Source organism: Amphiura filiformis, chromosome 2 (genome assembly GCF_039555335.1).
Source record: "Amphiura filiformis chromosome 2, Afil_fr2py, whole genome shotgun sequence".
Taxonomy (NCBI): Eukaryota; Metazoa; Echinodermata; class Ophiuroidea; order Amphilepidida; family Amphiuridae; genus Amphiura; species Amphiura filiformis.
Genome location: NC_092629.1, coordinates 987,552 through 1,010,875, shown reverse-complemented (window position 1 = coordinate 1,010,875; position 23,324 = coordinate 987,552). Strand labels below are relative to the sequence as shown.

The 23,324-nt window shown below is 36.4% G+C and overlaps 1 protein-coding gene across 1 annotated transcript in view; it reads left to right on the top strand.

Annotated features, from left to right (window-relative positions):
* Positions 1 to 23,324, top strand: part of LOC140145457 (uncharacterized) — an 81,998-nt gene that overhangs the window by 57,341 nt on the left and 1,333 nt on the right. Inside the window, 11 exon segments of the mRNA XM_072167171.1 lie at positions 355 to 645; positions 2,574 to 2,627; positions 10,593 to 10,664; positions 11,625 to 11,789; positions 16,788 to 17,015; positions 18,015 to 18,097; positions 19,035 to 19,233; positions 19,236 to 19,289; positions 19,995 to 20,238; positions 21,807 to 21,894; positions 21,896 to 22,087. Coding sequence (XP_072023272.1) covers positions 355 to 645; positions 2,574 to 2,627; positions 10,593 to 10,664; positions 11,625 to 11,789; positions 16,788 to 17,015; positions 18,015 to 18,097; positions 19,035 to 19,233; positions 19,236 to 19,289; positions 19,995 to 20,238; positions 21,807 to 21,894; positions 21,896 to 22,087 — 1,670 coding nt within the window.

Sequence of the window (23,324 nt, the reverse complement as noted above, 5' to 3'; positions counted from 1 at the left end):
GAGGTGGTGCAATAATTGTTTGTACACCAGGGGTGAATTGTAATGAGGCCCTAGCACTCGAAAGGAGGGGCCCCTGTCATGCCACAAAATCTTTGGCCCTTCTTTGAATCATGTAGTGCGAGCACAGCTATCAGGAAACTGTGCATATTTGGATGTTTTTCTACAGCTCTTTAGGGTTCTCCAAAATCTGTGCCAAAAATTGTTTGCCTCCCCTTTCATCCTGTCAAAAAATGTTAGGCGAGGGCAAACAATTTTTGGCAGACAAATTTGAGACATCACCCCAGGGGTACACTTGATTATTACACAACCAATTATAATATGTATATTTTTTACTTGTATTCACTGCATCTACAGGTACAGGTTCGGGACCCAAAGAAACTCGCCGCGTCCGATTTTCAGACGGAATCCATCCTGGCGTTGACCAAGGTGATTTACCGAGTAATAGCGCCACCAAGAGTCACAATAAAACAAACTTGAATTCTCAGTCACCTCCTACTTCTAAAGAGCACGTGGAGGTACAGGGTGGTACAAGTATACAGGGTGGTTCAAGAAGGAGATTATTAAACCAAGCGGGGTCACATAGTCTTATACCACACAATGAGGGCGCCTTGCCACCTATAGTTTGCACGACTGAGGTTAAAGGAGGTAGGGTGGTTGTTAGGTGTTGGTAGGTCGGTGTCCTAGTTACTGGTTGTCGTATTTAGTAGGTTGCTATAGTAATTGTTATAGTGATATACTTGTGTCCCGCTGCGTTTGGTCGTAGAGAACAATAAGCCTAAAATGTCATCCATATCCCCCCCCCCCAGAATTTACTCCCTTACAGTGTCTCTGATTGGTTCATTATATGATACAATCATCTGAGTAACCAATCAATGGGGATGTAACTTGGCCCCATGAGTCCTATTCCCTTATAGTATCACAGTCTAAGGTAGACACCCTCAGACCTTGAAGCAAAGTAGAGACAGAGGTGTGAGTCCCTCGGGCTAATTGAGCACAGGGGAAATATAAAACAGATATCATCATAGGACTGTCTGTGACCCATATAGTAGATGTCGAGGGGTTAGTACATACAAGGCCTTTTCTGTAATATCATATATCCAGAGCCCCTGATTGGTTAAATTACATGCTATAATCATATGATTACCAATGAAAATAGAGCATTTTAAGTTTAATCTCCTTCTGCTCTTATGACTATTCTTATCGTAATCTCTGATTGGCTCAATACATGACATCGCTCTCTTTGTAACCAATCAGAATAGTTCTTAGAGGTGGTTAGTGCATACAAGAAGGCCTTTTCTGTAATAGCTGCCAGGTATCATATATGTACAATTAGAATGCAGAAATTGTCAAATGTCTATAAGGCAGCTATTGCAGGTAGAGCCTTTTTCACTATGGACCATAATTGCCTCATCCCAATGGCATAGTTCAATAACTGCAATTAAACACTCATAGTGCAAAATTTGACCTCAAGATGCAGAGTATGAGTTTTTGTACCCAAATTGTCAAAGGTCATTCAATGAGTGTACAAATGTATTGGGGTTAAAGACCTGTGCCCTGATAGATGAACATGTTGTGGATCCTAGTGTTTGTAATCTCTTGATAGGTAGTGCATGTTGTGGCCCCGTATTCATTCCATTGAAACTATGTACACATTGTGAAAATTGTGAATATTTATGTATTTTTATATGCAGACAAATATTTCACATTTTTTTATGTCATTTGCTACTTTGTAGTTGCAGTATAAAATATGAAATTCCATTTATGAACCATATCATGTTCACATGTATGAACCACGTTCATACAATGTTTACTCAGGGTTCCCATGATGCACCTTGGTCTTGAAAGTCCTTGAATTTTGAAAAACCTGGAAAGTCCTGGAAATTTGTCCTTGAAAGTCCTTGACAATTTTAAATACTCTAGGATTCAGATTTATTCAAAACCAATTTGCAGCTAAAAAGCTGAATGGCAAAATACGCCCCATTGTTATTTTTATCAGCCTTCAGTGGTACAATAAATCTGCATATCGCAGCTAGTGCCCGGATGACTACAATTTTTGTGCGCAGATGATGTGTGTGTGTGCGTACATTTTGCTGATTGGTATTACACTCACATTGAGTTAGGTTAAATCAGTCAAAGTTATTAATTTTACCAATTCATTCTGATAAAAATAATAATAATAATATTGAATGAAAGAATAAGTTGCACTCGATAAAAAAAAAATATTGCAGGCATCTTCAACTCATGCAATATTTTCCCACACTCAAAACCATTCAATATAAATATCTTGTAGCGCTATATTTCATGGTACACACAGTCATAAAATCCTGGAAAGTCAGATTGTTTGACCTTGGAAGTCCTTAAAAAGTCCTTAAATTGGAAAGGAGCCAAGTATGGGAGCCCTGATATTGTATATTTCGTGGAAACGTTGCACAGTTTGAAGAATCAATGTTTTTGATAGGTACATGACTAGCTGAACCAGCTGGCTGCTACATAACGGGCATTCATGAGCTTTTCTTGTCTAAACCCGTCATTCAGTCTCATCAGCGATGATTTCTTTCTTTCTTATATTTTAGAATTTATGGTCGAAGAAAACCCAGATGTTGAACAGCTCCTTGCTGATCTCAGAAGTAAGTTGCTATTTTTTTATTTATTTAAATTTAATTTTTTTTTTTTTTTTTACATTTCCAGAATTGGATGATGATATTTCATCATAAAAGGAGAGCACTGATAGCCTCTTCCCTAATCCCTAGCATTCGCTTATAAAGATAGTGCTCCAATCAAGTGTCCAGCTTGCTTGGTTCCCTTGCACCACTTTTTTTCTTCAAAATTTGGCACAGGCATATTGCTCTCAAAAATCACACATTTTCCCAATGCTTAAGTATAGCCATTTACATCCTCATACTACTTGAGCAATCTTAATGCCTATATCATGTGACATGATCTGATCCAATCAGACCAAAGTTGGCACAAGAGAAAACCAATTAAAAACATTAGAAAAGGGACATGTAAAAAAGTTCATAACTTTACATCCAAGTATGATACGGCAAGATTGGGTATTGAGCAAGTAATGTTCAAACGATCGTTCCGTGCTCTAAGACTTTAGTCTGATTGGATCAGATTTTGTCATATTTTTTTGTTGTATATTGCTGTCGCTTGATCAGAAAATTTGCAATCAGTTGACTTCAAACTCTTCAGTTGCTTCTGGTGTGTGATAACTAGCAATATTTTTTTATCAAATAAGCGAGAAATCCAATACTATAAAATTTTATTTAATAAATATTAAGGACTCCTTACGTCATATGATTTTTAACCATTTTTAAAGTCTGCAATATATCCTGTAACATGCAAAATTCTGATTGACAAAGACCAAGGTTACATAATCAGCAGCTTGCAATATGGGCTGTTCCAGTTGAAATCCACCACCCCCTATGACCTTAATCTCCCACACAGGAGGTGTAGATATCAAAGATAACCACATTTGAAATTCACACTCCTTGTGTGGAAGATTATGAAGTGTCTTCCATAAGGGGTGTATGGATTTCAACTGGAATAGCTCTATCATGGATTTATTTATCTTCAATAATGCTACAACTACTGTCTGTTCAATTAGCTTAGATTCTTGAATTTTAAAGATATTTGAAAAAATAGAAAATTGTGGTCAAAGTCATCAAAGAAAAGTGTTAGCACAGCCTTAGACCTAACATGATTTATACTTTTCAAATTCTAAAGTTCAGTTTAGAACCTCATTTCTTTTCAATTTTGGTCTTTTCCGCGATATTTTTATAAAAAGCCGTAGAACGTCGGGTACCATAAACTTTTTTGAATCAATCCATTTAGAGCAATGGGGACAAATGTCATAATGCGCTGAGATAGTATTTATTCGACCATCCGTATCAGGAAGTATTGTCCATCAAAATAGCCAGTATGCACAATTTGTGTTGAAACCCTACTGTTGAAACATTACGTTATTATTTATGAACTAAGCTGTTCTAAAATATGCCCAACTTATATATATAAATACATTCCTTGTGTATTTATTTATTTATTTATTTATTTATTTATTTATTTATTTATTTACTTATTTATCTATTTATTTATTTATTTTACTGAATTGGTCTGAGAAGGTATCGCCTATAGGTCTACTATAAAATTACACATTTATTTTCAATTTGTTATTCCGGGTTTTTTTTTGCATGAGAAGGACATTTGGAAACAAAAGAATTTTTGCATCAGAAAATATTATTTAAAACAATCAGGTTACAGAAAACAATTCTTGTAAAGTCACTGTATCTGAAAATGTCAAGCGAAAGCTGGTATTCTTGGGAAGGAATGATGGTATTAAGGGGGTACTACACCCCTGGCCAATTTTGTGCCTATTTTTGCATTTTTCTCAAAAATTATACACCTAGTGCATTGGTGACAGGTAAGATATGTAAATTATACGGGCAAAGACTACAATTACTGCACTGAAAATTCAGCAACTCAAGGCAAGTAGTTATTGATTTATTGATCAAATATTGGTTTTCCCTCATTTTTGACTGTAACTCCACAACTGTTGTCTGTGCTGAAATAAAATTTTCAGTGCAGTAGTTGTAGTCCTTGCCCCTATAATATACATATGACAGCATTCAAGCTTTGACTTACGTTTGGTGGCCAGAATGGTGAAAACACTAAAGTGAAAGATATCCTACGTAAAGGAACATTTTCTAGGGTGAAATTTTGTGTAGAAACTGAATCTGACATAAAAAATGCATAATTACCAACTTGAAAATTTTCCCCATAGCAATGTACAAGCATATTTCTGCCGAAATCCTCAAATATGAGTGAAAATCTGCTCTAAAAAAAATAAGTCCTTCAAAATGGGGATACTTAAGGCTAAATAAACATAAACTTGCTCTAGAGGGAGGTATTGGCAAGAGCAAGTTTGTGTTTGTTTAGCCTTAAACCTCCCAGTTTTGAAGGACTTATTTTTTAGAGAATCCATTAATTTTTCACGCCCTCAAAATTCTTAGGGGTGGGGGTAGCATATTGTAAGTTATTTTCTTTTCTGTAAATGAAGCTTACTTATTTATTATATTACCATTTAGCTATTGAAATACTGAGCAAAAAGACACTTAAAGCATTCCTATAGCTCATACCATTGTGGAGATATGGCCTTTTCAATTCGAAAATGAGGCAAATGTTGTACTTTTTTCCAAATCAATTGTCACCCGAGCGCTCAAGTTTCTACTGCTGCTACGAAAATAAAGAAAGATGTTGATCCCATTCAATGCTTTTAATATCACAATTGTACCCTTGTTACACACTTAGTATAGAAATTTAGGCTCTATTTAATAGTGTTCATGTTCATACACTCACAGGAAATCTGCAAGTCAATTTTTTTGTCACCCCAAAATGGCTATTTTCGCCAAAATCAGACATAAAACTGAATTTTACTTGAAATCTATAAAAGATACGGAGTTTTAAGTGCCAGAATCTGAAACTACATGATATTTTACCCTTGGAAGCATATAAACAATCAAGAATTTTTATTGTTTTCACCCCTAAATAATTTTTTTCACACCTTTGTCCGTAAGCGTAAGTCAAAGCTTGAACGCTGTCATATCTTACTTGTCACCAATGCGCTATAATTTTTGAGAAAAATGCAAAAATAGGCACAAAATTGGGCAGGGGTGTAGTACCCCCTTAAACAAAACTCAAGTTACATTGTAAACCAGTTGAAATAAGAACGAAATCCATAATTTTAATGTCATTGTTTAGGAAAAAATAATGCTCAGAATAATGTTATGCATAAAACGTAATCGCGCCATATAATTTCGTGTAACAAAAACTGGTGGACCATCATCACCTATAGAATCTATCCAATAACCGGAACGAGAGAACCATTGGAATGGCAGAACAGATTGGTGGACAGATTGTTTTGCCAAATTGGATAGGGTCTATGCCCTAAGTTGAGAATGGACCGTCCCACTCGATTTGTAAAAAGGTCGCGAACCCTTATGGTGGACCCAAGTAACTACCTAAAATGAGGCAAAATTGAAAAGAAATGGGGTTTTAAATTGAACTTTGGAATTTGAAAAGTATAAACCATGTTAGGTCTTAGGCTGTGCTAACACTTTTCTTTGATGACTTTGGCCACAATTATTTATTTTTTCAAATATCTTAAAAATTCAAGAATCTAAGCTAATTGAACAGACAGTAGACCTCTGGATTTTTGTCTGTAATTCATTATATTGTAAACACTTACAATATATGGGTATGACTATTTGAACTACTTCAATTAATGTTCTGAGTAGTTAAGAAGTGTTAATTCAGCAATGTTGCATTTTGGATGGATATTGAAAAATAAAATAAAAATAAAAGAATCCTTTACAAATCATTTTCCTAAAAATCAACAGTTTCTTTTGTACAGTAAAAGCATTTTTGGAAATTTGGAAAATTTAGGTTGGTCATTTAGGAAAGAATATTAAAAAATAAAAGATTCCTCTAAAAACTTTTCCTAAAAATCTACAATTTCAGTCGGTATTCTTTTGTACACTAAAACATTTTTGGAAATGTCAAAAATTTGGGTTGGTCAGGAAAGGGGAATACATTTTTTAGGCCTAATGTTGCATGACATAGCAAGTTATGTGTCCTCCCAGGTTTATTAGTAATTAGGCTTATGGTGTTAATTAATGGCCCATGTATGTCTTCCTGTACGGTATAATAGGAACTGGCTTATCAATTGGGTGGATTAAAAGATTTCCTGTCTCATTATAATAAGCAATGGCAAAGAATGGAATTGGGCTACTTTTTGACATTTTCCCCCTTGATATTTGGTAGTTTTCTGTGTCATAGGAACCAATGGTATAGAGAAAATATGTTCCTTGGAAGGTGTGAACCTTGTCATGACACAAGTGTCACTAATTGTGTGGAATATTATGTAGTGTCTTCCATAAGGGGTGTATGGATTTCAACTGGAATAGCTCTATCATGGATTTATTTATCTTCAATAATGCTACAACTATACCTCTGGATTTTTGTTTGTAATTCATTATATTGTAAACACTAACAATATATGGGTATGACTATTTGAACTACTTCAATTAATGTTCTGAGTAGTTAAGAAGTGTTAATTCAGCAATGTTGCATTTTGGATGGATATTGAAAAATAAAATAAAAATAAAAGAATCCTTTAAAAATCATTTTCCTAAAAATCAACAGTTTCTTTTGTACAGTAAAAGCATTTTTGGAAATTTGGAAAATTTAGGTTGGTCATTTAGGAAAGAATATTAAAAAATAAAAGATTCCTCTAAAAAACTTTTCCTAAAAATCTACAATTTCAGTCAGTATTCTTTTGTACACTAAAACATTTTTGGAAATGTCAATAATTTGGGTTGGTCAGGAAAGGGGAATAAATTTGTTTAGGCCTAATGTTGCATGACATAGCAAGTTATGTGTCCTCCCCGGTTTATTAGTAATTAGGCTTATGGTGTTAATTAATGGCCCATGTATGTCTTCCTGTACTGTATAATAGGAACTGGCTTATCAATTGGGTGGATTAAAAGATTTCCTGTCTCATTATAATAAGCAATGGCAAAGAATGGAATTGGGCTACTTTTTGACATTTTCCCCCCTTGATATTTGGTAGTTTTCTGTGTCATAGGAACCAATGGTATAGAGAAAATATGTTCCTTGGAAGGTGTGAACCTTGTCATGACACAAGTGTCACTAATTGTGTGGAATATTATGTAGTGTCTTCCATAAGGGGTGTATGGATTTCAACTGGAATAGCTCTATCATGGATTTATTTATCTTCAATAATGCTACAACTATACCTCTGGATTTTTGTTTGTAATTCATTATATTGTAAACACTAACAATATATGGGTATGACTATTTGAACTACTTCAATTAATGTTCTGAGTAGTTAAGAAGTGTTAATTCAGCAATGTTGCATTTTGGATGGATATTGAAAAATAAAATAAAAATAAAAGAATCCTTTAAAAATCATTTTCCTAAAAATCAACAGTTTCTTTTGTACAGTAAAAGCATTTTTGGAAATTTGGAAAATTTAGGTTGGTCATTTAGGAAAGAATATTAAAAATAAAAGATTCCTCTAAAAAACTTTTCCTAAAAATCTACAATTTCAGTCAGTATTCTTTTGTACACTAAAACATTTTTGGAAATGTCAAAAATTTGGGTTGGTCAGGAAAGGGGAATAAATTTGTTTAGGCCTAATGTTGCATGACATAGCAAGTTATGTGTCCTCCCAGGTTTATTAGTAATTAGGCTTATGGTGTTAATTAATGGCCCATGTATGTCTTCCTGTACTGTATAATAGGAACTGGCTTATCAATTGGGTGGATTAAAAGATTTCCTGTCTCATTATAATAAGCAATGGCAAAGAATGGAATTGGGCTACTTTTTGACATTTTCCCCCTTGATATTTGGTAGTTTTCTGTGTCATAGGAACCAATGGTATAGAGAAAATATGTTCCTTGGAAGGTGTGAACCTTGTCATGATATAAGTGTCACTAATTCATTAGGCACTCCAGCCAGATATATTAGATCTTAGGATCTATGGTGGATGCCTCTTCAATACTTTTTATGCCTCCTTATGCCTCCACCGGAGGTATTATGTTTCCTGGTTGTCCGTCTGTCTGTCTGTCTGTCTGTCCGTCCGAGCTTGCAGTGCAATTTCTCAGAACTGGTAAGGCGTACAGTGATGCAAGTTGGTGGAGGGATGGTCATTGGGGTCTTCAAATTATAGGAGGTTTTAAATGCATAAAATATGGTAATTAAGTACCTAATTTGCATAATTTATGCGTAATATGCGTAATAAGCAAAATACCTTGTGAACAGATTATCTGGAGATCCGTATGGGGTACAGTGACGTAACTTGGTGGGAAGTAGCGTGGCCAAATGTTCTCGACCTGATTAGATTTTCAGCGCAAAATATGCTAATTACATACCTAATTTGCATAATTTATGCGTATCAAGCAAAAAAACCTTGTGAACAGATTATCTGGAGATCCGTATGGGTTACAGTGACGTAACTTGGTGGGGAGTAGCGGGGCCAGAGGTTCTTGACCTGATTAAATTTTCAGCGCAAAATATGGTAAATAAGTACCTAATTTGCATAATGTATGCGTAACAAGCAAAATACCATTTTCTCGGAGACTAGGGGTCGCATGTTCCTCAAACTTGGTGGGTGGGTGCATCTTGACCCTAGAAAGAACAAGTTTGTATTGGTCAGTGGGTCAAGGTCACCCGAGGTCATCCAGGGGTCATCTGAGGTCAAATTACTAAAAATTGTCGTATGGGCATGAAACTTGGTGGGTACAGTCAACATTTAGAGCCAAAATTTTGGAAGGTCATTTTGGGGTCATCCGGGGTCATCTGAGGTCAAGTTACTAAAAACTGTTGTATGGGCATGAAACTTGGTGGGTGCAGTCAACATTTAGAGTCCTATTTTTGGAAGGTCATCCAAGGTCACCCAGGGGTCATCTAAGGTCAAGTTACTAAACTGTTGTATGGGCACCGGTTCAAATGATACGCGTCAAGGTGGAGGCATCGCGGCCGACGCTTTGCGTCGAGAACCGCACAAGTCGAGAACCGCGAAATTCTAGTTATTACATCTATTTACAAATAACTTTTGCTATTGTATGACAATTGAAAGTGGATCCATCAATATACCAATTTTTCATACCAAAAGTCAAAATTTTCAGCCAAATTTAACACATTATTATGTTTTGATGAATTCAAGTGTGTGAAAATATTGGATCCAACACATAATAATGATAAAATTTGATGCTTTACAGTCACCCAATATTTATTGGTCTCGCTATTTGCTCTCGAGTTTTGAAATATTGGACTCGACTATATAAATATGGGCTCAATCGATCCAATTTTATATTATAATATTGTCTTAGTTTTTACAATTTTTACCTGAATTTTTGGGAGATTTCCAAAATTTTTGGCTATAGTGAGGCAAATTTTTCCAAAAAAGTTGAGAAAATTTTGAAAAAAGGACCTGTCCATATACCAAAATTGGCCTAAAAATGGGGTTATTGATTTCCAAAAGACAGCAAATGCTACTCATGTTAGAAGCACTTCCCGTATGGTCATTTGTACTGAGTACACCCCCATCAAGTTTAAGTGCAATACGTAAACATCTCTCAATGGCTATTTCCAATGCAATGAGGTTGTTTCTTTACTGTCTTCCCTTTGCTCACTTATCTAATTCTTGTTTATTTCCCCTTGTCCAATTTTTTATCTGCCTCCATTTTTAATAATTTGGTGAAAGGACCTCGATTGGAAATAAGCCTGATTAATATTCAGTTTTTATGAGTTCCCTGGTTTTGTTTGTTGCTTTTATGGGGGTAATTTACATGTAATTCTTCTTCTTCTTCTTCTTCTTCTTCTTCTTCTTCTTCTTCTTCTTCTTCTTCTTCTTCTTCTTCTTCTTCTTCTTCTTCTTCTTCTTCTTCTTCTTCTTCTTCTTCTTCTTCTTCTTCTTCTTCTTCTTCTTCTTCTTCTTCTTCTTCTTCTTCTTCTTCTTCTTCTTCTTCTTCTTGTTTTAATTATTATTATTACTGTTTTCACTCCAGGTGAAGACAACTCCAATCCTGTAGTTTTTGTTCTCAACAAGAATCTTCTAGTTATGGTCAAAATAGTTAACTGTAAGTACTACAATGAAAGTTTACCTATTTATGCTAGACATGATAATTTGTTTATAGTTTGATCAACTCGTAATCAGTGGGAATTGTTAGGCTTTTACCACTACTAATCCATGATGTTATAAGGCCAGCCGATTACAAGCTGATCAAACTATATCCTGTGATCCCACCACAAATTATTCTACATATATATATCAGGAGACTGGAAACACAAGTTTGGGATCAGTGACTTTTTGGACACTTAAAGGAGTATTTTGTGATCCTAACATCCTCTTTTTGTAACATTTTTCAGTAGATATCCACGAAAAAGCTTATTCCCAAAATGTCTGTGATTATCGACTTTACGTTTGTGTATTACACTGCTCAATAGACCACTGTTGTAATTTGTTCTGTGTACCAGAACGTAATTCAAATTTGACGGTATTTTTGCTAAACTAATTAATCTACAATAATTTTTTGTACACAATTATTATATAGCCAGGGGTTTCCAGTTTCAACTTTTTTTGGGGGGTGAGTCTGGATCACAAAATGCCCTTTTGTATCGTCTAATCAATACCCCTGGACGTGAAATTTTTTTTAAAAGGGGCGTTTGATAGAGGTCATTTTTACAAAGATAATTCCTGGAAAATTGTTAGGTAAGCTTAAAAACCGGTTCACTTTCGAGTTTACAACATAATTTTTGCCAATTTACCAATGCCATTACCGTTGAAATGCACACAGTCCGGTAAAAATATGGTGTGCACTTTTCAAATTTAGTGTGCACTTTTTTTAATTATTTCAACTTGTTTTAAAAGGGTTCCAGGCTCCAGCCTCTGTTATCAACCATTGTTGACTTTTTTTTTTTTTTTTCTTTTTTTTGCAAATACTGAAAACAATATTTCTCTTTCTCTAAATCAAAATTGTTTTTGCCAAATGTGGGACCATAGTTTAATACCATGATTATTATTATCGCATTTCTTCCAGTAAATTGCTGCGTCAATAGAACCTGCTGGTGTTTTGCCACCAAAGGAATGACGACAGCCGGTCAGGACGAGATCGTCATCGTCTTAGAGTGTTTGCCTGATGAGAAGATGGTACCCAAAGATATATTCACACATCTACAGACTGTTTATGAAGAAGCTTCAAAAGGTAGGTACCGAGGGAGGGAGAGAGGGTAGCCAGGGAGAGGGTGGGGAAGTTGTCCAGGATGAAAGCTTCTTCATCGTAAGAGTGTTTGCCTGATGAAAAGTTGTTACCCAAAGATATATTCACACATTTACAGACTGTTTATGAAGAAACTTCAAAAGGTAGGTACCCAGGGGAGGTGAGGTGGGGGAGGGGAGGGGAGGGTAGCTGGAGAAAGGGTGGGGAGGGGCTGTCCAAGATGTAAGCTACATCGTCTTAGAGTGTTTGCCTGATGAAAAGTTGTACCCAAAGATATATTCACGCATTTACAGACTGTTTATGAAGAAACTTCAAAAGGTATGTACCCAAGAGAGGAGAGGTGAGGTAGGGGGTTGCCACGAAAAGGGGGGGGCTGTCCAGGATGTAAGCTGCATCTTAGTAGGGATGACCATCAAAATTTCATGTTGCCCCTATTGCTACAAAAGATTGTTTTCTGGATAGAACTCATCAACAGAAGTATTTTGGTGGTTAAATGGTCAAAATCGGTCAAAAACTTTTCGAATTATGAATTTTCAAAGTTTCCCATTCTGACCGGTCACTGGAACCAAATAAAATGACGAAGTCCAAAAATAGCAATTGGAAGCAAAATTGGCATAAGCATATATTTACCTTTATATATTTCTTTATTTTAAAATATATGCAAACATGAAACAAGCATATTGTGAAAGTATCAAAGGAGGTTTCTTATGAAATCTCACTGTACTAGTCAATGGCATAAATTATTTTTTCAAACCGAGGCATTGAAATCATGCATTTAGAGAACATTTTCCAAAAATTATCCAAGATGGCGAATCGGGCCGATATGGCACAAAATCAAAATTGCACTAAGTCCAGGTGAACTTTTTTTCAGCACCAAAAATTGCAATGTTATTGGGTTTAATATGACCAATTAGTAGGTGTATGCAAACAAAATCTTAGTGCCATTGAAGCTCATTGACTCATTCACAACAATAGAGGTTATCCACTTCACTCATGTGTGACTTCTAACAAAAGGCGCTGGTTCCCACAGTATTCCTCATTCAAACCAATTCAATGCATGACCTCGGGAGTTACCTGCATGACTTTGGCAGGCTATTTTGAAACATTTATGGTTACACATTCAGGTACTTCTTTTGAAAGTCCTAAACAAGGTATAGCAGTCGCTGATAGGATATGCAGCTTATAGAACACGGATAACCTCTATGGCAGCTTTGGGTGCTTTATCTAGCAACATCCAGTTCTTGTGTTGTCACAATACAATGTGTGTCTTACCCAGCAGCAAGTTGTAGTAGGTATAGGCCTAAATATAAGAAAACATTTAAGGTCAAGATCAGGTGAAAAATACATCGAATGAGCACAAAACTTCACATTTATGTTCAGAAAGGTGTCTTCTTAACATGATTCGAAAGGAGTATGGAAATTCCAAAGGGAAGCTGTTGATTTAATTTGTAACTCGAGATCTACTTGTTCAACTTTTTAACCTTTTTACTGAGGGTATGATAGAGGTATTACTGGCCACTCTGCCAAATTACAGCTCAGTAGGCCAAGGTTTTCACCTGATCTTATTGATCTGAACATTTTGTGCCGTTCTGAGCAGCGCTGATCTCAGCCACTGGCAATTAAGCGCACTGTGGCGATAGACCAATTTTGACTCGCACTTACAGGAAAACAAAATAAGTTATGTTGCTGTAATTTGCAGGATAGTTACAAAATATAACTGGCATTAACTTCCCCAATTTTTACAGAAAAATATTGAAAAATAAAAGAATGAGCTCAATTTAGAAATATCCCCAGCAAACACAAAAACGTTTTTAAAACTTTTTAAATAAGTTATATTTTGGGTTTTGGTTTAGGTAAAAACGTTTTAATAACATTAAAATGTCAGGTTATATAAAGGTCATGAAATCGTTTTAAAACGTTTTGTATGAAAACACACTACAAAAATATTTTTTAAATGTTTTCGAAATGTCATTGTAAACTATTTTTTGCAAACATTTTAGGCCAAATATTTTGTCAACACGTAAATAACATTATGTTAAAATATTTGCACCCAGCAAACACAGAAATGTTCTTAAAATGTGTTTTACAAAACGTTTTAATAACATTAAAATGTCGGGTTATATAAAGGTCGTGAAAACATTTTAAAGGAGGATTTCGTGATCCTAGCATCCTCTTTTTATGACATTTTTCAGTAGATATTCACGAAAAAAGCTTATTTCCAAAATTTCAGTTGATTCCGATTTTGCGTTTGCGAGTTATGCATGATTATGTGTATTACACTGCTCCATAGACAATGTGTTGTAATTTCGTTCTGGTGCACCAGAACGAAATTCAAATTTAGCGATATTTTTGCTACACAATTAATCTGCAAGAAATATTTGGTACATAAACATTATGTAGCCAGAGGTATCCAGTGGTGTAAAAATCTCAACTTTTTTTGGAAAAGTGGAGGGATGAGGCTGTGGATCACGAAAAAAAAAAATAAAAACGTTATTGTAAATATTTTGGGCAAACAGTTTTTGCAAAATATTTTTTCAACCCCAAAATAACATTCTGTTTAGAATGATTTGTACCAAATTTTCAAAAATGTTTTTGGAATGTTATTAAAATGTTTTGATACCCTTTATATAACCCAACATTTAAACGTTTTCTAACAACCTTTTGAGAATGATGTCGAAAACGTTTTGTGTTTGCTGGGGCTGTGCAAGCAGTGCACAGCTCCAGCAAACACAAAACGTTTTCAAGCAGTGCACAGCTGAGCTCCCTGCATGTCTATGGGAGTGTTCTAATCAAGTTGATGGTTCATTGGTCATCCCTATTCTTAGAGTGTTTGCCTGATGAAAAGTTGTTACCCAACTATATATTCATTTACTGTTTATGAAAAAGCTTCAAAGGGTAAAGGTACCCAGGGGAGGTTTAGAAAGGTTTTTGAGTAGAATGATGGTCACAAGGTATATTTACAGACTGTTTATGAAGAACCTTCAAAAGGTAGGTACCCAGAGGCGATGAAGCAAGGGGTAGCTGGGGAAAGGCAGGATGCAACACTGTCAGGCCAAAATCATTCTAGAATTATTCTTGGACATTCCCACTCCCTTATGTCTAAAACCAAACTAACTTTTATAGGTTTATGTCAACAGCACATAGGCATTTCACATACACTCATGTGTTCTATAGGATAGTGTGTTGAACACATTGTCATTCCAAGGATATATATGCAGAGGACACACATTTCACTCTGAAAGGCACTGTTAATGTTACAAGCTTAAGGGTGTGTGTTAACAGTGGCTAGTTTTCTGTGTTCTAAAAGGTCAAATTCCAGGTTTTTTTTTTCTTTTTTAAAAAAATCCCTAAAATTCACCAATGCTAGGGATATAGTTTGTCAATTTTCTAGAAATACTGGGTCAAATGAAATAAAACAAAATGGCAGCTTGTGAGATGTTTCTGCATATAGGTAGTGCCAAGAAAATGATTTGGATATTAAGAGTACAGTAGGCCTATAGACAAGTAAAATAAAAGGAATTTTAGTAATATATGGGGTTTGCTTGGGCCTTTTGATAATTGTACACCCAAAATAGCCAACGTTTTTGGTAGAAATAAGCTTGTTATGTTTTCCATTTTCTTCTCCGATTCGGTGATTTTTATCCTGTTGCCACTTGTGTGTGTGGGGGGAGGGGTGTGAGTGCATACATAGGTGTGTTTGTGATTACTTTGCATATATTCAATCAAATTAAAAAAACCTGCAAACAAAGACATTTCAGGCTTAGAATAAAATACAACATAAGTATAACATTTCATTCTGCATTATCTTGTCACAGTAAGTACAGTGTCCCACATGAGTCACATTATAATGTTTGCACCAAGGTTTTCTTGGCAGCCATGATCATGTAGGTTTCCTCTATACAGCTGTACTATATAGTTCTGTGTTGTATTCTTTGCATATTTATTACTGGTATTTTATGTATCGCATATCTTGACCAAACTGCCAAATTACATATAAAATTGATTCGCTTGATTTTTATAGCATTCGAAAAATGCCCTAAAAATGCCATGTTTTGGCCTTTATTTTCAAAAATTAAAATTTTCAAACATTAAAATTTGACTTTCGTTGCCAGTTACAACTAATTCTGAATACGAAGAATGTCTTTCTGATATCAAATAATTTTTATAAAGTTTACTTCAAGTACTGTTAAATATCAAAAATCACAATTTTTAATCATTTGCCATAAAATGTGTATTACATTGCGAATTTCAAAAAATCTAAATTATATGATATCAGAAGGACATTCTTCGTATTCAGAATGCAATTTGATATGTCTGATGTGATCTAATGTCCCACAATAAATACTGTCCAAACGTTCATACCCCACCCCTTAAAGGATTAGGATTTAGCTATATTTCATATTTCATAATTATTATTTTTTTATTCCAAAAAAGTAAATTGTGAAGCCCTGTGGATGAATTGATAAATGGCAACATAAGTATTAACATTTCATTCTCTTTATTCTCTTATCACATGGTGAACAGGAAACACAATGTCCCATATGAGTCACACTATATGCACACAGCCAGGTTTTCTTGGCAGTCCAGGGGTCCATTTCAATAAACTTTACGAAGCTTCATTAAGTCTTGAAATCGTTCGAAACTTACTTACGAACGGTACCCTTCGTAAGTAATAGGGATTTCTACAGGGACCCATCGTAAAGTTACGTCTAGTATTTGGGTATTCATAACTTTACACACAGTTACTTGGGTTAAGAAGATTACAAAAGTTTAGTGAAATCGACCCCAGATCATGGCAGTTTCCTCTACTCTACATACTGCCTTTCTTACAGTACCCCTGATTGGTTCATTCCATGATATAATCATCTCAGTAACCATTCAAAATAGAGCTTTTGATATCTTGGTACTTAATGGCAACATAAGTATGAAAACATTTCATTCTATATATATATCTATATATTCTGTTATCATTCTTCTCTACAGGAAACACAATGTCCCATATGAGTCACACTATCTGTACCCAGCCAGGATTTCTTGGCAGTCGAGATCATGGCGGTTTCCTCTACCTACAGCCAACTTTTCAGTGCCTGAGACAGCTAGTCTTACCCGAAGCACCCTACTTATTTGCAGTACTTCTACAGAAATGGGAAACACCTTGGGCCAAAGTGTTCCCGCTCAGACTGCTGCTGAGACTAGGAGCTGAGTTTAGATGTGAGTGTGGATATGTAAAGCAATTGGAATTTCTGTGAATGTACTATGATTGGCTCTAATAGGGTTAAAGGGTGGCCTAATATGGTAAAAGGGTGTCCTAATATGGTAAAAGAGTGCCCTAATATGTGACACGATCTGGCCCATGGGGGCCAAAGGTGACACATTTGAAATTGAGATAAAGGCAAAAATATGTGTAAAAAAGACCAATAAAATACATAAGAATATATACAAGATAATAATTATAGTAACTCAATTTTCAAAAATGCCTCCTTTGGCCCCCGTGGAGCAGATCGTGTCACATATGGTAAAAGGGTGCCCTAATATGGTTAAAGGGTGCCCTAATATGGTTAAAGGGTGCCCTAATATGATTAAAGGGTGCAACTTCTAGTTACATCACTAGCAATTTACTTCCTTTTGCCATGGTTGAGTGTAACTTTTATATTTGACTCGTGTGAAAAAAGGTTGTAACCATAGAATTAAAACTAGACAAGCCGGACTTGTCCGCCATTTTGATATATGCATGGTGTACAAATTATTGGGTATTTGTGTTTTTCTCAAAACACCTGAAGTAATCAGTCAGGTATGTAAGTTTTCCTTTTTTTTTACGGATTTCCGGTTTTCCAGAAGTGGATTATGGTATTTCATCATTAAAAGAGCAAAAAACAAAAAAATTTTAGGGGGATGATACCCTCATAGCCTATTCCCCGATCCCTAGCGTTCGCTAAAAAGTGCTTGTGCGCGATACTAGACATGTTGCATGGCGCAACGCACTGATTGTGTCAAAGGAGCGACACAATGCATTACAGTGTGATTATAAAGCAGAATTGTTTTCCATTGTTTCCGCGTCTGGCGGCAAGGACCCTAATACCCCCAATTCGTTCCCCATAACTGATCACACTATTGCACATGGATGTATTATAGGAGTTATAATTAAAGTCAGGGTTAGGATTAGGACTTAGGGATTTGAATCAACCTGTAACCTGTCTTTTATGTTTTCAGATTACCCATGTCCTCTGATGAGTGTGAGATTTCGTAAACCAGTCTTTGGGGAGATAGGACACACCATAATGAACCTACTTGCAGTAAGTAAAACAAAGGAGATGAGGAATCAGTGGTGGTAGCATGGGCCTGTCAGAACAAAAACAAGTACAGAAATTCCAAATTATGTGCGTATTTTTGTCTCCCTCCCCCAATTTCACTTGTTCTTCCTGAAGTGAAGCTCTCATCCAATGAAATCACAGGCAATCCACTAGATTGTGGAATATAATCAAGAGAATAAAAGAAGCAATGTATTTAAAAAAAAATAGTCCTAGTGAAACTTGACTTTGTTCAGCGGACGTTCTGTGGTTAGCCTGGCTGCATCAATGGAGTCATTGCAGGGTCTGATAAGTGCATGCCTCACACTGCAATCATGTTTAGAGGGAGGTTCCCTATTTTGTAAACATTTTAGCCATTTTGACACCCAAATTTGGCAACCTCCCTATTTCTGCCAATTTTTGTGCCTTTAGTTGCATGTAATTTTGAAAACTTCCCTTTTTGTTGTTGTTTAAATCCTCCCTATTTTCTGGATGTTAATGTTGGCATCTCTGCATATACTCTGTATGCAAAACATTACCTTAATCTCCCACATGGGGTGTAGATTGCAAATGGAGTCGCCATTCAGGTAGCCCTGTCTGACATTCACACTCCCTGTGTAGGAGATTAAGGTCATGTCTTCCGTAAGGGGAGTATGGATTTCAAAGGGAAAAGCCCATTTTTTAGAGCAGACAACACTGAATGGGTGACTCCATTTGAAATTCACACTCCCTATGTAGGAGATTAAGATCATGTCTTTCATACGGGGTGTATGGATTTCAACTGGAATAGCCCATTTTGGAGCAGACGACACTGATTGGGTGACTCCATTTGAAATTCACACTCCCTATGTGGGAGATTAAGATCATGTCTTCCATACGGGATGTGTGGATTTTAAGGGGAATAGCCCATTTATTGGCACTTTTATTTCCTGCCTCATCACAGGATTTCAAGAATTACCAGTACCTCTTGCCGGTCATACCCGGTGTCACCATCCTAATGAAAGACAGAGAAACCAACATCAACTTCCCCAAGAACCGCTACGACGACGTCATGAAAGTACTCAATAATTCCAACGAGCATGTGATGGCGCTCGCCGCCAATTTCAGCTCGGAGGCTGACTCACATCTGGTGTGCATTCAGAACGCGACGGTAGTTATCAGACGCAGGCGATTAATATACAGAATAAACCCAGAAGAGGTGAGACATTGTGTTTTTTACCTCATGAGGCCTACTTTCGTACAGTGCCCCTGATTGGTTCATTACATGATATAATCATCTACGTAACCAATCAAATTGGGGCTTCTATTCCAACAGGCACTTCTGCCTTTCTTACAGTGCCCCTGATTGGTTAATTGTCCCTAGTTTGGAAAGAAGATTATAAAAAAAGGTCTCCGATGTATGTGGGGCTGTGTGGTGTGTGTGTGTGGCTCTATGTGCAGAAAAATGTTAATGCTTGGCCTCTTTTGTTGGTTTCTCTCACATGCTTTGGACCCACCACCCTTGGGTACATTGTTATGTGTGATGTAAATTGTAAAAAAAGGGGTCACTTGAGGTCATTTTGCAAATATGTTAATTTTTTTTTCTATTACAAAAGGCTAGGAACCACCATCAGATTGTTTGATATACACACATTCTTGTTCCAGGCGATGTAATGAAAGTTTTCTTGACCAAAAATGATAGAGACCAATATCAGTCTCCACACTGCTTAGTTTTTTTTTGTTTTTGTTTTTTATTTTACCTCATTTGTTTGGCTCAAAATGATTGTGAAAACTGATATCATTGTATCATTTTGTAACATCCAAATCTTAAAATTTGTCCAAAGTCTCACAATATTGCTTTAATCAGTCGGTCAATGAAACAATCAATCAAGCAAGTGATGATTTTGTCTTTTCCTGCATCCAGTAACGGGAGCCAGTTTTGTAGTGTTCAACGGTGCCTTGAAATCAAGCTCTGGGTTGACGGCTAAGTCCAGTATCGTGGAAGACGGCCTCATGGTGCAGATAAGACCAGAAATGATGACATCTCTGCGACAGGCTATCAGGGAAATGCAGAACTTTGTCATACCGTGCAAGAGTGTGACTGTTGAGACAGTTGAAGAGACTGTCTGTGTTAAGTGGGTTGAAGACGATCAGAAGTTTAACATGGGGTAAGTTGGAACTTATTAACCCCCTGAGCACTACCTGCCGATCTAACATTGCCTCTGATTGGTCAATTACATGATGTTCTCACTTTAATCACCAATCAGAATGGAGATTTGCAAATAATTCACCCCAATTTTTTTGTGTGGTGAAATTATTCTAACAATGTTGCTGATTGGGCCAATTAATAATGAAAACTTTTTTGGCCAATTGGCAGGTAGTTCTCATGGGGTTGAATTGTGAAGTGCATGCAATGGCTGCCCTATGTTCGATTTAGAAATTGCATTTGCAGAGGAATACAGAAATCTGACAAATGTTTAGCTCATGGGCCATTGGGTTCTGTGAATGTTCATTAGGTGATTGAAGTTGTTCCAGGAAGCATTTGAAGTCCTACTACCCTCAGACTTCACACTTAAAGGATGCTACAAATTTAAAGCCAGGCATTGATAAACCACAATATCGTTTTATGTGTCATTGGCCCCTGAACATGTTTAAAGCAAACCCTCTTATGTAACTCTTAGTACTTTTGTTTTAAACATATTTAAGGGCCACGTGGCAAAAGACAGCTATTGCACATACAACTTTCATGCACTTACATGACATTCTTAAAGAAAGTTCCTGCAATCTTATTGGTTCTTATTACTTGTGTGATATGACATCACACACTTTAGCATGTGCGTGTCGACGCGATAATTCTACGTGCTATTTGAACCAATCCGAGGTGCATAGCAACAATGGGACTGATCGATAAGAATGAGAATGAAGGAAGGTATTGTTTTTAGCTGCTGTTGTGCATCTATCGTCTCATATAACACGTGACATCATTATTTTTGACTTAAAATAATGATGTCGCCCGTTTTATATGGATGATGGATGCACGACAGCGGCTAAAAACAATACCTTTATTGTCTAAACATTATACATGGTTAACATTGAAATAAAAGTCAAGCTCTTCAACACCATAATTTTACAGTAAATAGTTTAGCTGTATAAAACTAAAAACAGCCATTTTTTTATTGCAGTGGATTGATTTCGATTTAAAATTTGGGCCCCACAACAACATGTGTTGTGAGGGTCTTATATTATGGTGCAGATGAAAGGTTAGTTGGCTGTTCCCTGGCTGGGTGGGTGGTAGCAAAATCATTAATCCACTTGGCAGCCTACATGCAATAATTGATTAACTTCATTATTATGTTTTCAGAATCTTGCATCCTATACCGTACCTTTTTACATAACCTAGCCGTCCAATTAATTCACTACTTGGAGAGTAGCACCATTTACATATTTCTGAAGACTATTTATTCTGGAAACACAATAATGATAAAATTGGATAGATTTTTCTCATGATACATGGATATATCAGTCTATCAAGAGTTCACAAATACCACGGCATGATATTTGAAACCTATAGCTCGCTCGAGCAATAAATTCATGCATCATGCTCAATCCATCCAGTTTTGTATCAAATGTTCGCAGGTAGAATATGGTTAAATTCTCTGTATGAAAAACTCTTAGGGTTGGTTTCCAATGTATATCCTTTTAAAACTAATAACATTTGAAATATCTTTTTCTAAAGGGTCACAAGTCCAATTGATGGTAGGTCAATGGAAGGCATCGAAAGTGTCAGAATACACAACAGCACCGACTTCCGGGAAAATCACGCCCCTACGCTGGACGGAGGTCTTCTTCCTGGAGAACAACGAGCCTATAGGACGCCACCATGAGCCGGTAGATCTAAGCAAACTAGCGGAGTCGTTGTCGGTGGCATTCAGCGTTGCATTATCTGAGCACCTTGATGAGCTGAGAGAAATGGGATTAGCAAAACTTGGGTTGAGAGTCACTATTGATACTGAAAAGGTAGGAACTAAGGTATAACATACCTAAGGGTCAGATTTTCTACGCATTTTTTAACAGCAAAAAACGCACCAGTAAGGCGACGAGTACCAGTCGGCGCTGACCGACATAACTACATCCATGGGCTTTTATATTTTTAGAAATTAGAGAATATATACTGTGTCTCGTCTCAAGTTGAGAATAGCACATTGTGCATATTTCGCAGTGACAGTTTCAAATCGTAAGGGCTAACCTAATCTCGCGTGGCGTATACACATGCATAGAAGGGTGGTTTGTCCACACACTGTCAATGCAACTGTGTAAACACACTGAGGGCACTCTCAACTTGAGACATGACACAGTATATACCTATAATATGTTTTGAAACACTTGCTGACTTGAATCAATTTTGTTCACACTGAGGGCACTCTCAACTTGAGACATGACACAGTATATACCTATAATATGTTTTGAAACACTTGCTGACTTGAATCAATTTTGTTCACACTGAGGGCACTCTCAACTTGAGACATGACACAGTATATACCTATAATATGTTTTGAAACACTTGCTGACTTGAATCAATTTTGTTCACACTGAGGGCACTCTCAACTTGAGACATGACACAGTATATACCTATAATATGTTTTGAAACACTTGCTGACTTGAATCAATTTTGTTCACACTGAGGGCACTCTCAACTTGAGACATGACACAGTATATACCGTATTCATTCCAATAAGCGCCCATTTACGTATTATGGCAACGGTTTTATTACCTTCATAACATGGCCAACATATCCCTACATAAGCACAAACTCACTTGAGATTGTATCATGAAAGGTTTTGGAGATATTTGCAAAAATGTTGGAATTCATGATTTCCCTAAACGAATTGAAAATACCGTAGGTGGGCGCTTATTGGAACGAATACGGTACCTATAATATGTTTTGAAATACTTGCTGACTTGAATCAATTTTGTTCACACTGAGGGCACTCTCAACTTGAGACATGAGCATGTGTGGTCGAGTGGATAAGGCGCCCGACTCATAATCCATAGGTTGCGAGTTCGAGCCCCTTTCGTGCCAACGTGTTGTGTCCTTGGGCAAGGCACTTTATCCTCATTGCCTACTGGGGGATGGGGTTGGGTTGGATTAGATGTTTGTATAGTTGTTTGTTTCAATGTTGCAATATTGGCGCTGATTAAGCTGCTGCCTGCAAAATTGCATTGTGTCTGTTTAGGTGTGTTTAATGTTCAATTC